This window comes from Danio aesculapii, chromosome 8 (genome assembly GCF_903798145.1).
Source record: "Danio aesculapii chromosome 8, fDanAes4.1, whole genome shotgun sequence".
Classification (NCBI taxonomy): domain Eukaryota; kingdom Metazoa; phylum Chordata; class Actinopteri; order Cypriniformes; family Danionidae; genus Danio; species Danio aesculapii.
This window is the reverse complement of record NC_079442.1, coordinates 3184786-3201590: the sequence shown is the minus strand read 5'-3', so window position 1 is coordinate 3201590 and position 16805 is coordinate 3184786. Positions and strand designations below refer to the sequence as shown.

The following is a 16805-nucleotide window of genomic DNA, read 5'->3' as shown; positions in this document are numbered from 1 at the left end:
AGGCATGATCATATTTTATTTTATTAAAATAAGTGTAATCTAGAGGCCTTTACCTTTCATATAAGCCAATTCTGATACCAGATGATCAACTAGAAGTCAAATTATTATTTGTTGTTCATAAAACTTGGATAGGCGACAAGACTTTTGTCAGGTAGTGCAATGCTCTACAACCTGAATCTTCTAATCTCTAATGACCCGTATTGCAGACTGTAACTCTACCACGTATTTATTGTGTTGGGGCAGGATATAGAGGGTCAGAAAGTGAATTTACTTTTTGTTCTATTGTAAATGATATCTGGAGGATATGGTCTCTTTTTTTATATGGTCTCTCTTGTGCAAAAATCCACAAAAAAATGTATCCCCCCCAAAAAAATGCAGACTGCTGATTTCTGCATAAGAATAAGAAATACGTACAGATGCGTCAATGACTTCAGTCCTCTGAACGTGTGCTTTGACAGCGCTTGGATGTCGTTGTTCTCGATAAATCTGTGAGGAAGCAGAGCGAGAAAAGAACATGGGAATTAAACGAACCATTTAAAGCATGTAAATGAGTTCGACCGACAACTCATTAGTCAGACAGCCACAAAAGGAAACATTTGCAGATGAAGATACCTATAAAGAGGGCCATGAACAGATTTAGGTGATTTGTGCCATTTGAGATGGAAAGATGAACAGATTAGGCCAGGGATATTAATCAAATGGCATTTTCTCTATTTACTGTAATAAATGGTGAGAATGTGAAGGGACTCAGCCAGTTCCCTGACGGATTCATGAGTCTCAGTGTTCAGGAAAATGAAGCCTGCGGCGTTGGCCACGTTAAAGCTCTTAGCTTAATGACACTGAGGTTGTGGGCGTTTTCATTAACGCTAAAAGCTTTCTGCAAATTGCAAAACCTTCCACTCGCTCTCTTTTATCTTATTCACTCTCTTTCTGCAGTCGACGAGCTGCCAGCGCTTTCGTCTGGAAGACAACGCTCGCTGAATCTTAAGGAGGAGCCACAGAAAACACACAGCCTGCATGATGATCAGAGACTGACTCAGTATTTAATATCTATATAAAGATACAGTGTTCTCATTTGTCTCCGTGCCTGTGAAAAAAAGTAGAGTTGTGTCTCAAATGACACACTATGCACTTATACACTACACTTATACACTCTGTTTGAGTATAGAGTATAGAGTTTAGTGTCCCAAATGGAACACAAATGGCGACGGTTGCCAAATAAGGGAAATAAATGACCAAACTAGCAAAATAGGGGCGGCGCGGGGGCGCAGTGGGTAGCGCTGTCGCCTCACAGCAAGAAGGTCACTAGTTCAAGCCTCGGCTGGGTCAGTTCTGTGTGGAGTTTGCATGTTCTCCCCGTGTTGGCGTAGGTTTCCTCCGGGTGCTCCGGTTTCCCCCACAGTCCAAACACATGGGCTTATAGGGGAATTGGGGAAGCTAAATTGGCTGTAGTATATGTGTGTGAATGAGAATGCATAGGTGTTTCCCAGTGATGGATTGCAGCTGGAAGAAAATGATTGAATAGATAAATAATTGGTATGAACATTAACATATAAATAGCAAAACTTTCACACAAATCGGAGGAAGATGCTCTGGAAAATATTCTAGTTGTGCTCTCAGTTATTATAGAAGAACAATCTGCTTTATGCAAAAACCATTGATACGTCCCAATTTGCATACTATTCGCCCTAAATAGTATTTGAAAATAGTCATAGTATGTTAAAATGAGTACTCCAAAGAAATTCTAAGTGCAGATCCGTGCGTATTATACTAATACACAATAAAGCTCTTTAACATTATTAATAGGCTACTATGTGGCTGATGTTGTTGGTTTTCACAATTCTGACTTTCATTTTCCAACCGTCTGCTAGTTATTTTATTTATAAGATCTGAGTTGAACTATCTGCTGCTGCTCTCAGTAGTATGGCAATAAATGTCACGTAAAATAGTATTTAAACTCACATTGGTAGCATTTAACACGGAATAAAGCCCATAATCAGTACCTGAGGTGATCTTTGCCATAGTAGTTTATGCTGTTTTTCTGGCCTGACGTCCCAGAAATAGAAATCATTTCTAAAATAGAAATTAAGCATGTCGCAGATGGTTAGAACAAAAACTCTATATAACTAGGCCCACACGAAATCTGTGTGCGCAGAAATCCAGATTTTCAGTTCATTGACTCTATGTATTTACTTGTGTAAATGTGTGTAAATTTATATTTATTCAGTTTTTAAATTAATTTCACTAAAATTACTGTGATATAATAATATTAAAATGTTCATATGATTTATGTACAATACAGTTTGTAAAGTAATATGTAGGGTGTCAAAATTAATAGTTTCTTTGGTGCACCGCGATGCAGATGCAATTCGGTATCGGTTCAGTAATAATCATAACCGGTTATTATGTACTGACGTCATTTATCTCATATGCGCTCTGTCGCCGTAGCTTACTATGGCGAGGGAGGCGAGCGCGAGTATTTACTTTGCTCCAACTGCTTAAAAACGCAGACTAATTTCACTGCGTGTGTGTTTGCTGGACAGTCATCACTGACACTTGCAGCAGAAGCCCCTATTTATGGAATAAAATCACTGTCATTAATATTTCGTGCGTAAATAAAATTCACGCATCCGTAATTATAAAATCGTAAAGGAAAAAGGAGCGTACTCGTAATTTTACGAGGGTACAATTTCAAAATCTGCGATTAGAACAGACACAGATACGACATTTTGTTTTTCTGTTTGTTTATGACTGATAAATTTACGATCGGTGTACTTTACAAACACGAATTACAGTTTCTCTACGGACACGAAGTTCTGATTACGAGTACGAATCAAACAGCGAGACTTCACTGTCAAAATTACGTCACCGCTTCCACAGGCATTAATAAACAAGCGAGAGTCATCGATCATAACGGCGCGCCTGCTGGACATTCGAGCTTACACACACCGTCTCAGATAAGATTTCTGTTATTCCCTCTTTGAGAAATGTCCGTCATGAGCTGTAATAAAGGTTGAGACTTAATGAGGTCCTATTTCGCTGTGTTTCTTGGACATTTTACTGAATCAAAATTAAGAACGGGCCGAGGATAGAGAGCTAGCATAATGTGAGTTAACGTTACAGGCAGCGAGCGCAGAGTTTCTCAGTGAATCTCTTAACTATAACATGACATATGTTGATTAAGTCACCTATTTTAACTGTTTAAATAACTCTCAAATACTCTAAGATCACCAGAGAACACAAATTAAATTAGACAGATTTATCCAGTATAGGTAGATAAATCAAAGAAAAGTTTTACTCTTATCAATTAATTAACTTTAAATAAACAGAATAAGCAAAAATGATAATGTGGTAATTAAACAATCACCAATATAGAACAAACACACACGGAAAGAGAGAAACACACAGAATAGTATAAGGCTAAATGGTAATATAAATGTTTATGGTAATAGTTTATTAATTATAGTAATACAATATAATGTAACTAACAGTTTAATCAAGTAATATAACAAACAGATAATAACAATTAACATAACAAACATTTATATCAATAGTTACTAATACCTTACTTTGTACAAATTTAAATATAATATAAAAATATATATCTGATCATGTCATCTCCTCTCCATACATCAATGAGGGGCTTAATTATTCAGCTTTCAGATGACATACAGGTCTGTTTCAGATAATTGCCTCTAATGTCTGCTTTTGTGGTCCGGGGTCACCTATTTAACATTTATTTATTTTGATTCATAGTCTCATAAATATGTTTAACGTTACAAACTTCTGGTGAGCACAAACCCTCAATTATTTAAACTGCCTTTTGCTGATATCTTCATTACATAATAAATCAATATTCGATCTGGCTTTAAAAAAGGTGACTTGATCAACAGATGTCCTGTTATAGTTGAACACTGTTCAGTGATTCACTGAGAGATCTCTGCGCTCGCTGCCAGTAACGTTAACTGACATTATGCTAGCTCTCTATCCTCGCCCGTTCTTAATTTTGATTCAGTAAAATGTCCAAGAAACACCAGCGAAATAGGACCTCATTGAGTCTCAACCTTTATTACAGCTCATGACGGACATTTCTCAAAGAGGGAATAACAGAAATCTTATCTGAGACGGTGTGTGTAAGCTCGAATGTCCAGCAGGCGCGCCGTTATGATCGATGACTCTCGCTTGTTTATTAATGCCTGTGGAAGCGGTGACGTAATTTTGACAGTGAAGTCTCGCTGTTTGATTCGTACTCGTAATCAGAACTTCGTGTCCGTAGAGAAACTGTAATTCGTGTTGTAAAGTACACGATCGTAAATTTATCAGTCATAAACAAACAAAAAAACAAAATGTCGTATCTGTGTCTGTTCTAATCGCAGATTTTTTAATTGTAGCCTCGTAAAATTACGAGTACGCTCCTTTTTCCTTTACGATTTATAATTACGGATGCTGTGAATTTTATTTATGCACGAAATATTAATGACAGTGATTTTATTCCATACTATTTCACTGCTAAGGAGAAAAATGAAAGTAAACTCCATTTCTCTTTCTCACTGTGGCCCATTTGACCTGCTGGCATGACTTTTCCTGTCCTCTCGGCTGTTACAGCGGTACTGGATTGAGACACGAGCATGTGTCTGCAGAGCGAGTTTTCTCCACCGCATCTATCATGTGATCGCCGCTGCCGTTTATCACCCAGGTAGCAAAGAATTCTGGCCCAGATTTGGCATAAATCTGGCACAGCAGGCATTCATCCGGCAGTGGCATACAGCATGTGGGCCAAACATGGGCCTGGTTTGGCAGAGGTGTCACCGTCTTTAAGGCGGCACACAATACTTGGGCCAGATGTAAAATGTAGTATTTGGCCCAGATGTTAATAATTGATATATGGGCCGTGTGAGTCTGGTCTATCTTGACCCATAAAAAACACATTTGTATTATTTTCAAATAAAAATAAAAAATTCTACCTATCAGGTCGCTTCGAGGAAAGGCACGCCCATAGCACGCCTAAAGTGCAATGATTCATGGGTTTATCAATTTCATTGCAGTCGTGACACACCAACATATCTGGCCCAGTTATGGGTTATTAACTTGGCTAAGACTTGGCCCAGATTTGGTCCATGTTTGGCTCTTGTCTGGAAGCACAGACTTGGTCCAGTCATGTACCGTAATTCACTGCGGCATGTGGGCCAAGCAACAGCTGATTGTGTGGGCCAGAGCTGGGCCAGAGATATTTTGCTATGTGGGTAGTGTCACTCATCTGTGAACAGCACCAGCGCGTTAGTGCCAATTGCAGCCCTTTCTGTTGAGCGCGTGACCAATTATAGCGGTGTAAGAACTCGCTTGACAAGGCTCAGAAAGCGAGCGGGATATTTACATTTGTTTATTTGCTATAATGCTCATGTTGCTCTGTGCATGTACTTGAGTTTTTAAAGGTACAGTTTATATATCTGACTGCTTGTTTTAAAGGACAAAATTGTACTACAATTAGTATATAAATATATTTATACATTTGAGCACAAGAATCGCTGTGCTGTGAAGAAAAATATAAAATGCATGGAACCCATCGTCAAAGCACCGAGATATCGAATTGAACCGAATTGATGGCATGATAATCATAACCGAACTGAAACAAGAGATTAGTGTAGGTTCACACTTCTAGTAATATGTCCTGTCTTTTAGTAGAGATATTATATGAGACTTGCTTTGTTTACCAAATAAGTGATCTAATAAGATTGCATTGTAAAGATTTCAGCTAAGATACTCCTAAAATCATTCCAAATATATCGCAGATTTTTTACAAAATTCTCAGCAGAAAATATCTGCAGATTCTGTCTGGCCCTACTTATTTATAACATGGAAAAGATAGCTTTTCTGTGTCGTGTGTTGTTAGAACATGGTCAAGAGCATGCCAAACCAACAGATGGCGATATAACCCTAAGCATAAAACCATGTCGCCACTAGCTTCTTGGTTGGGACTTGTGGAGCTGTGCATCGATGGATTTGCTCTTCAGTGCTTGGACTTTCAGTAGTGAAAATTAAACCACACTGAACTAAGCTAAACTGAACTCTGAAAACTAAGCTGACAGTTTCAATTTACTAGAACTACTATGTTAAGCTGCTTTGCCACAATCTACATTGTAAAAGTGCTATAGAAACAAAGATGAAATGAATTGAATGTTGGCCAATCAGTCTGAAAAACTAATTTCATTTTGGGTCAGCTGATACTGCGTTTGCATGTGGACAAATGGCCAAACTGCGCAGAAAAAGCTGTGGTTTTTTAAAAGCGCATGCTTGTTGACAGAGCCTGAGCGTAACTCAATAAATCTCCCTTGAAATGCAGCAGAAGACATTCTAAGACAAATAATACGTCCATCTGTTAGGACAGGTCATCAATTCAACAACCCCACTCATCTGTCTTTCAGGTCAGGCATCGATTAGGCCATCTCTCTCTCTCTCTCTCTCTCTCTCTCTCCATTCATTCCTCCATCCAGAAAACATACTTACAAATACTGCAGGTGTCCAAGACCAGAAAAAGCATCATCAGAGATCACAGAGAAAGTGTTTGAGTTCAACAGCCTGTGGAGAATGACAAGAGAGCTATATATAAGGGTTTGTGCTTTCATATACATCCTTTTTCAAATATTAAAGTGATGTTTTCACAGAAAAAGGAACTTTTTTACTGTATTTCCTAAAATATTTGTTCTTTGAGAAAGTTTTATTTCTTTAAGTTTGGCTGGAATTAAAAAAGAAAAATATTGGTAAAAAGTGCTGTGGTCAATAATATTTAGCCCCCTTTCTGGATTTCTTTCATATCTCTAGAAAAAAACATTGTGCATTTCTGAAGTGTCCCTCAGATAGGTGAGTGGGCCTGACAAACCACCTGCAGAAAGACTCGTCTCTCTATATGCACTGGACACTTACTTATAAACTTTATTACAATGATTCAATAAGGAAAACAATGTTTACTTGTGAATGTACCACAAATCATGTTGGACTACTTGTTTTCTTCAACCTTAAATTCCTCTTTTGCACAACATCTTTCAGAATATTGTTTTGTCTTATGTAAAAGTCTTTACGTATAGGTTTAAAATAGCTCTTACGTTTCAGTGTTTGCATTCATACTGTATTATGATTATGTTTATTTATGTAGCATCGTGGTCCTGCGAGAAATAACATTTCGTTCCACTCAGGGTACAATGCTAAGGTTTTTTTTCTACTGGCCGATTGGGCCAGTGGTTCAGATTTTTACTTGCCCTGCCAAAATTTCACTAGCCCCACCAAAAAGCCCCACATTTTAAATAAAGTGTCAAAATAACTTCTGTGAATCTACAATTTTAAATATTTTAAAAATGTTAATAAATGTATAAGGAGCAAATTTTCAAAGTGTTATGTAAACAAAAATAACAATATGGAAATGTGCAGGCATTTCATTGCAAAACAAAGATGGTGACTTGCCAAACTGACGGCAAACTCCAAAACATCACTTCTTTTCTTCGTTGTGTTGTTCCCACATAAATGTCTGTTTCCAAGACGTTAGAAACAACTTTTTTTTCTTTTTAGCCTCATAATTTGATGCTACCGTCTCTTCGCAATACAAAAAATAACGTGGGGCAGCACGGTGGTGCAGTGAGTAGCGCTCTTTCCCCACAGCAAGAAGGTCGCTGGTTCGATCCTCGGCTGGGGTCAGTTGGCATTTCTATGTGCAGTTAGCATGTTCTCCTCGTGTTGGCGTGGGTTTCCTTCGGGTGCTCCGGTTTCCCCCTATTTATAGATGAATAGGGTTGGCTAAATTGTCCGTAGCGTATGTGTGTTAATGGAAGTGTATGGGTGTTTTCCAGTGATGGGTTGTAGCCGGAAGGGCATCCGCTGCATAACAACATATGCTGGATAAGTTGGCGGTTAATTCCACTGTAGCGAACTCAGATTAATAAAGCCCAAACAAAATGAAGGAATGAATGGAAAAAATAACGTGCTCACAACATCCAATCAGATTAGGATCAGGAAACCGAAATTTATAGGAAACCGTGTTATGACTTCACATAGAGGGTGGCATTTAAAGTTTTAAAAGCACAAATTCGATTCTAAGATGTTTTTGCAGGCAACTGACCAATAGTGCAGGCAAATTAAACTTTAGTGATAAGTCAACGCTAGCCCAATCGAGCCCAGTAACAATCCTGTCTACTGTCCCAAGTGTCTCTCATGCTGGCCCCAGGCCATCGGGCAGTCCTTATTGTCGAGTCCTGCCACTGTGTGTTCATACATGTAGCAGAATGACAATAAATCTTCAACTTGAATTTAACTTTCCAATTGGCAACCAAAACCAATGTTGTCCAAATAATCTAACTTGCCTAGTTTGTTCTGTAGCCAATCTGTTTTTTTTTTAAGGGGGCTAATAATATTGATCTTAAAATTTAGTATTTTTTAAATTAAAAAATTGCTTTAATTCCAGCCAAACTAAAACAATTAAGACCTTTCCTCCAGAATAAAAGACATGACTGGAAATATTGTGAAACACCTCTGGGAATGTATAAAAATTACACAGAAAGCTATCATTTTGACTTCAATCGTATATATGGCTATATAATATTTCAGTACAGGTTCAAAAACCAACATTGCTTTGCTTGAAAGATCACCTTGTAAATGGAGTATGACTGCCTTTGAAATTTATGAAGCCACAATTAATCCTGAGGCTGAAAGCACATCTTGCCTTTTTGTCTCGAAATCAGATCGGACCGCAGAGCTTCACGACATCTGACTGCTATATGCTAATCAATCCCCAGCAAGGAACGGAACGAGACGTACAGATTTTTGTGCTGACAGCAGATTTGTGTCTATGCACACAAACAACATTGCATTTACATATTCAAATATAGTTTAACCCCTTAACTGTCACAGAGCATATACAGGAATCAGAGAGTGAAATTCAATACCTTCTAAGACTCTTTCCATATATTTTAAGACCTTAAAACCACTTTAGGTTTCAACCGGAAACAAGATTTTAACTTACAGTATATTTATTAAATATTAATGTAAGAAACTAATCCAAAACTAAAACATTATTCATATACTAAATAAAAATCTATTAGCTAATTCAGCAGGTTGGCACTTATAGAACTGCAGAAATAATGGTGTTTCCTTGATTACTACAGTAAACAAAGCAGCATGATGTCAAATCTAGTAGGATTTCATTGATTTCATAAACTACACAGCATCCTAATATTCGTAGATTCAATTCAGGTGAACTTTAGCATACAACCATACATCGATTAATCAAAATGATATAAAATGTAATACCTTGCAAAATAGCATTAAGATTTTTTAAAACCTTTTAAGGGCCTTAAATTTCTCTACATTGATTTATCAACTTTTATTACTTTTTAAGACCCTGCGGACACCCTGTATCACATCCGTTTTTAAAGCTCAGCTTCAAATGAATGCAAATCGTCAACCCTTTGGTGCGTAGATTTAAGTTCAGTTAAAAAAAGTTATGAGCCTTTTTTGTTCATGACAATACTTAACAATAAATAAATATAAATATATATATATATATCTATATATATATATATATATATATAAGTATATTACATAAAATATGTATTTTAGCCTAAACTATTATGTTTTAACCTAAACTTGACAGAAATCAAAGTTAAATATCTGAACAATTTCTATTACAAATTTGAAGTTGATATCTCAAAAATGAGCTTTCAGTAAGATTTTGTTTGGCCACAGTACCATACATGACCACTAGATGACATTCAGTTTCTAATAGGGCTCTATTTTAACGAACTAGGCGCAAAGTCTAAAGCACATGGTGCAAAAGCATTAAGCGCGTGTCTGAATCCACTTTTGCTATTTTAAGGACAGAAAAATACGCTCTGCGCCCCGGCACATAGTCTAACAGGGTTGTGCTTATTCTCTTAATGAGTTATGGGTGTGTTTTGAAAAACATGCGTTAAACCAATCAGAGTCTCCTCTCCTATTCCCTTTAAGAGCCAGTCGCGTCGCGCCATGGCATTTACATGGCGGACTTTGTAAGTGGATAAACTGAACGCTTCACTAAACAGAGCATCTGCAGCACGAAGATAAAGATCGGGCCTCCTCCATTCGGCCTTTTTACTTTCTCTTTACTTTCGTGAATAAGGAAACGGTGGAAACTCACTCCACTGAAGACTTCCATTAGCCTCCATATTATTTTAGTTTGTTAAGCTTAAGATTCTTTTCAAAACTATTATAAATTCAGTTCTAAATTCCAGCAAACGAATAAATAAACAATATATCCTAACACACGTCCTGCTCTTTTGCCCTATATAATGACCCGACAGGTGGACAAATCTAAACTTGTTTTTATTAAAACAAAAACAAAAATAAATATAAATATGCATATAATAAATAAAACTGCTACTATTAATAACAAAAATGCAATTGTCATGAATAAACTGAAACAGCTTTTAGTAGGTCAATGGCACGGTCTATTTCAGTTCCTCAAAATATCGACGCACCAACAATGTGCCTTAACACACATACTTTTTAGACCAGCACACCCATCAGTCCACAAAGTAGCGCAAATGGATTTGCTATTTCAACAACGTGGCGCAAAACGTGAAAATTACTGTTATGTTGTTCTGAAAAGAGCAACAAATCGTGCCATACACGTCTTGCACCTTATTGCACCGGGTGTATGATAGGGCCCTTAGTGACCCTATAAGAGCGCCTGCTATGTTTTGATTAAAATAAACCGTATTTTTCATACTTCTGACAATATTTGTAAAGTAGACCTAAAATTCTAAAGTAATATTGGAAGTTTGGTGGTATTTGATTTGAATTTAGCCTATAAACGACATCTAAAAACATTTTTAAAAATGTACATGTGGATTGCTGTAGCAAAGTAATGCTTTATGACTCTCATGAGTATCCTTGTTGCAAATTAATAAATAACTGTTCCTCGGAAAAATTTAAAAAATCAGATATGGAAACTAGAAATGTTAAGCTTTCAAATGATATATAGTTGTTATGATTGCTTTATGCTTACACTACAATATTATGGATTAAATATGTAACCGTAAATGATCTAAAAGGTTGTAGTGTGTCAGTAAATGCATGCTTATTCTGAAAACGTTTCGCTATATACATTTCTGGAAAGCACGAATTACATCTCAGGAGCAACGTTTTTTTTGCAGTTATTGTTTTGGCGAATCCACCAGAGGGCCGCTGTGTAGGCTCTTTGAGATGTCAAATTTTTCTCGCAAGTGCCATTTGCGCCTGCTCCTCCCGCGTAAATCCACCAGAGGCCGCTGTCGACTGACCGATCGACTGCCCCACCCTCCTCCTTCCTTTAACTCTACTAATAATATTTTTAAAAGTACCGATTGACACGCCCTCCCACTTCCCTAAACCCAATCGACAGTGTTTTCAAAAGCAATCCAGAAAAAAAAAGCCCTTGTCTGATTTTTTACCACGTTTTTAGATTTTACCACATTCTCACCCTGTTATTTACTTGTTAATTTATTTTGGGCTTCTGTTTTGGTCTTACCCCGCTTTCTGGAACAGTTTCTTCGCCAGACTTGAACCCCGTCATTGTGCATCTCAAGTCCACCCAAGTACATGCGAGGCTAACTGGACAAACTGGTAACAGCACGAAAGTCGTTAATACAGAGGTAAGCCGGCAGCTGGTAAGCGCAAAAAAATAACGACGTCATCCCGCCCCGTAGCGTTCATTTTAAAGACGAAATGCAGCCATACGTATGTCTGGCTCTATATTTCATAATCTCCAGAAATGTACATAGGGCTACGTTTTTAAAATGAGCCTATGTTGGCATTTTAATATATTATCTTTATATGTATATATCTAGTTACGTAACAAAAAACGGTGATAATTATGTAATAAGAAGTCTTAGACCTTTCAGCGGATATATACTTTGTCATTAGATCTTAATTGCAATAAAAAAGTGATGTAAACTTAATGTGACAGTTAAGGAGTTGCTATTACATTTAAAGAATAGCATTGCAGTATATATAGAAAGCACTGCATATCTGATTTCATTTGTTTACTGATTCGGTGTCATGCTGTCATATGAAAACAAACTTCTCTGTTGTGTCTTTCTGGCAGGCAGGAGGAGGACAGAAAAGCTGTTGTTGTTGTTGTTGTGTGTGTGGGCAGTCTGTAAATGGAGGGTCTGTCACTGATACACATCACACTACAGCTCAGACACACACACAGACAGACAGTTCTCGCGGCTTTTCGCACATTTTCCAACACGCAGGCCATAATAAGAGAATGCGGAGGAGGATTATTGTGCTTATCTAGTACTTACAGGAACTGCAGCAGGTGCATGTGGGAAAACGCTCCTTCAGGAATCTCTGTGAAGGCGGCGTTCACCATAGTCCTGATTAAAAAAAAAAGAAGAAGCAAAAACTACCAACATTAAAATCATGAGCAAAAATATAGATGCTGTTACTCATAATATCAGAAAGCTCATGGTAGAACGTCAACCTGATTTCACCAAGTAGGACATGTTCCTGGATGAATATCAATGTTGATCCTGGAACAACATTCCCATCAGCCAATTAGAATTAAGGGATACAGTTTATGCTAAGGTTAAGTTTATGGCTAGGTTTACACACTTCTTCATGATTGTTATCCAACTATTATTCTCCTCTGATTTTAGGAATAATTTACAGTTATGGTTGGGTTTAGGGGTAGGGAATAGGTATGGATTACATTTCTGAACCTAAATGATGTTTCAGGATTAACATAGATGTTAAAAGGTCTCTAAAATCTTGCCCCGAGTAAAGATTTAAATAGAATAATTTTTTTCATTTTTACCCCATTTATTAAATGTTTTCCCACACAAAAAATAAATACATTTTTGTGTTTTTGTGTAGTTACTTATTACCATTTTCTTACACTTCTTATACTAAACCTTTCCATTGAACACAAAACTAAATATTCTTAAGAATGTCGGAAATGCAGCCATTGACATCCATAGTAAAACAAAAAAATACCATGGAAGTCAATAGGTGTTTTTTTTCCAGCATTCTTTATATATCTTCCTTTGTGTTCAACAGAATAAACTCAAATTTGGAACAAGTGAAGGATGAGTAAATGATGACAGAATGTTCATTTTTGGGTGACCTATCCCTTTAAAAGGTGCTACCATCAGGTATGTGCTTACTGGGGTCTCTATAGTTACCTCCGGCCGTAACACGTTCCTCTTTTTACCGATCCCCCTCCTCAACGGCCCTCCTCCTACGTCCGCTGTTCACTTTCTCTTTATTTCGCGACTCCCCAACCCTCTTCACTTAGTCTGCGACATGCCCGCCCCGCTCACTTTCATCTGGGACACCCCTTCGCTATCCACTGCATCACCCCCCCCCCTCCATTCTCGGGTTTTAATTCACAAATTAAGCACTGGTTACCTCACTATAAATATATTGGTGTTTTCTTTTTAATTTTACTGCAAGCTGAAATAAAATTAAAATGTTTTATTTTGTTTTGGATGTCTTTGACAATAGTTTTACATCCATCTAAAGCGCTTTCATTAGTCAGATAAAGCCCAGTCTATTGTGATTGGTCAACCCACTGACAGTGTTTTTCAAAAATCAAATGCTCATTACCACATCTGAACTTCCAGCGCAAATGTTGATTCTTTCATTTTCCTTTGGCTTAGTCTCTATTTCAGAGGTCACAACAGCGGAATGAACTGCCAACTATTCCAGTATATGTTTAACACAGCAGATGCCCTTCCAGCCACAACTAGTACTGGGAATCGCTAATCGCTTTTACAGCAATGGATTTACTTACTTTTTTAAAGTAGCAACAGGTTTACTCAGTTTAAATTAAAGTCAACTAATCGCTTTAAAAGCAACAGGTTTACTCACTTTTTTAAAGTTAAGTCAACTAATCACTTTATAAGCAACAGGTTTACTCACTTTTTAAAGTAAAGTCAACTAATGGCTTTAAAAGCAACAGGTTTACTCACTTTTTAAAGTAAGTCAACTAATCACTTTATAAGCAACAGGTTTACTCACTTTTTAAAGTAAAGTCAACTAATCGCTTTAAAAGCAACAGGTTTAATCACCTTTTAAAGTAAAGTCAATTAATCGCTTTAAAAGCAACAGGTTTACTCACCTTTTAAAGTAAAGTCAATTAATCGCTTTAAAAGCAACAGGTTTACTCACTTTTTAAGTAAAGTCAACTAATCGCTTTAAAAGCAACAGGTTTACTCACCTTTTAAAGTAAAGTCAACTAACCGCTTTAAAAGCAACAGGTTTACTCACCTTTTAAAGTAAAGTCAACTAACCGCTTTATAAGCAACAGGTTTACTCACTTTTTAAAGTAAAGTCAACTAATGGCTTAAAAATCAATGAGTTTACTCACTTTTTAAAGTAAAGTCAACTAATCGCTTTAAAAGCAACAGGTTTAATCACCTTTTAAAGTAAAGTCAATTAATCGCTTTAAAAGCAACAGGTTTACTCACCTTTTAAAGTAAAGTCAACTAATCGCTTTAAAAGCAACAGGTTTACTCACTTATTAAAGTAAAGTCAATTAATCGCTTTAAAAGCAACAGGTTTACTCACCTTTTAAAGTAAAGTCAACTAATCGCTTTAAAAGCAACAGGTTTAATCAGTTTTTAAAAAAAAGTCAGTTAATCGCTTTTTACACTGTAGGATGTAAGTAAGGAGGTACTTAAGACTTATTACTTTAGATTTAGGGTCTTTGAATAACTCTAAATACAACACTTGACTTTTAATGAATAGTCCAACAGAAGCACCTCTTTTTCCTAGAGTACATGTTAAAAGTAATTTGAATCTAAGTTTGAGCAATTATCTTTGGCCTTTTATTTTAGACAGTTGCTCCTCACACCTGAAAGGATTTAATTATTGGAAAGTAGGACACAGATCTCATTTCCCTTTTATATTCGCAGTCTGAGAATAAGGGCACCATCCAAGTGCAGATTTCTACGTTACTCTGCTTACATGGAAAAGCTAAAACAGCTTGATTTCTTCAGAACTTACAGTTGAAGACAAAATGATTAACCTTATTTTATGATTTTTTTAAAAATATTTACCAAGTGACGTTTAAGAGAGCAAGGTCATTTTAACAGCATTTTTATCATGTTTTTCTTCTTCAAATTAAAAAAAAAAAAATCTTTTAGATTATCTAAAACATTATTAGCGATATACAGCGAGGAAAATAAGTACTGAACACGTCATGCTTTTTCCTGGGAATAATAATATGTCTAAAGGAGCTGATGACACGGAATTGAAGCAGATTTTACTGAAAACCCAAACAATACAAACATAAAAATAAAACAAAACAAAAAAATTAGAAAAATTAATTATTTGTAAAAAAAACTGAAAAAAACAAAACAATGAAGGACAGAATGAGAAAATACTGAAATGTTTTTAATACTTTATATAAAAGTCTTTGCTGGCGATGGCAGCTTAAAGACATCTCTCATTAGAAGAATGAAGTCACATGCATTGCTCAGGTGTGAGTTTTTCACATACTTCCATAGAGTGTCAAAATCTTGATGGTTCTGTGGGTCTCGTCTAATAAATCTGATCTTTAATTTGTATTTTCTACTGGATTCAAGTCAGGTGATGGGCTGGGCCATTCTATAGCTTGATTTTCTTTCTCTGAAAGCATTTGAGAGTTTTCTTTGGCTGTGTTTTGGATCATTGTCTTGCTGAAATGTCCACCCTGGTTTCATCTTCATCCTAAGCATGGGCAGAGGGTTGCTGAAGAACTAGTGAGAGATTTCAGCTGCTGTCTGGGCTTTCACTGCCAAACTACACCTCCCTTTGTTCATGTGTTCAAAACTCTTTTCACTGCGCCATTTCATTTTATCTTAATTTGTAAACAAATTATATTTGTTTTCTTTGCATATATTTTCTTTGGTTGTTACCAACCTCCGGGGAAAATTTCAAGTCAACAGCCCCTTTGGAAACATGCTTTCTGAGAAATTGTGACGTTTAATACTATTTTCCTCGCTCCCACTGTATATTTTCTATAAAATAAACCACTGTTGTCCAATGACTTGCCTAATTAATTTAACTTGCCTAGTTTACCTACTCAATCTAGTTTAGCCTTTAAATGTCACTTTAAGCTGATTACTAGTATCTTGGAAAATAACAACTAAAATATTATGTGCTGTCATCATAGCAAAACATTTTGAAACAATTATAAGAAATTACTTATTAAAACTATTGTTAAATATTAGTTTTTTCTGTTAAAGATCAGTTGTGAAATATAATATGTTCATTATAACTTTGTGTATAGACATTTAATATTACACTATGTGAAGTTTAGTTATAAACAAATTTCGAGAGGATCACGTGCTTATGATTGCTAGCGGCTGGATCCGCATTATCCAATTCTCAATACACCAATCAGACGACTCCTAAGCTACTACAAATACCCTGGGTTACGTACCACCGCTATCTTCGTTTGAAGAATCCCCCCATCCACCCCTACTCCTCCTTCTTCCTAGATGGGTGACACGGTGGCCCAGTGCTTAGCACTGTTGCCTCACAGCAAGAATGTCTCTGGTTCTAGGCTTTACCAAACCAGCAGACATTTCTGTGCGGAGTTTGCATTTTCTCCCCGTGCTCACGTGGGTTTCCCCCGGGTTCCCCGGTTTCCTCCCACCATCCAAAAAACATGCAACATAAGTTAATTGACTAATCCAAACCGGCACTATAGACATGCTCCTAGTAAATGGTTATGTCTCAAGAGCAATCGCTGCCTGTTCATTGGTTATTACAGCGGGGGAGTTCTCGAGATCTACCTGAGCTCAAACTCC

General features: G+C 36.7%; 1 protein-coding gene across 1 annotated transcript in view; it reads right to left on the bottom strand.

The window, feature by feature from the left end:
* Nucleotides 1-16805, bottom strand: part of lgi3 (leucine-rich repeat LGI family, member 3) — a 32603-nt gene that overhangs the window by 11928 nt on the left and 3870 nt on the right. The window contains exons 2-4 of the mRNA XM_056463019.1: nt 12312-12383; nt 6505-6576; nt 415-486 (exon numbers count right to left, since the gene is read on the bottom strand). Of these exons, the coding sequence (XP_056318994.1) occupies nt 415-486; nt 6505-6576; nt 12312-12383 (216 nt within the window). The remainder of the gene's footprint in view (nt 1-414; nt 487-6504; nt 6577-12311; nt 12384-16805) is intronic.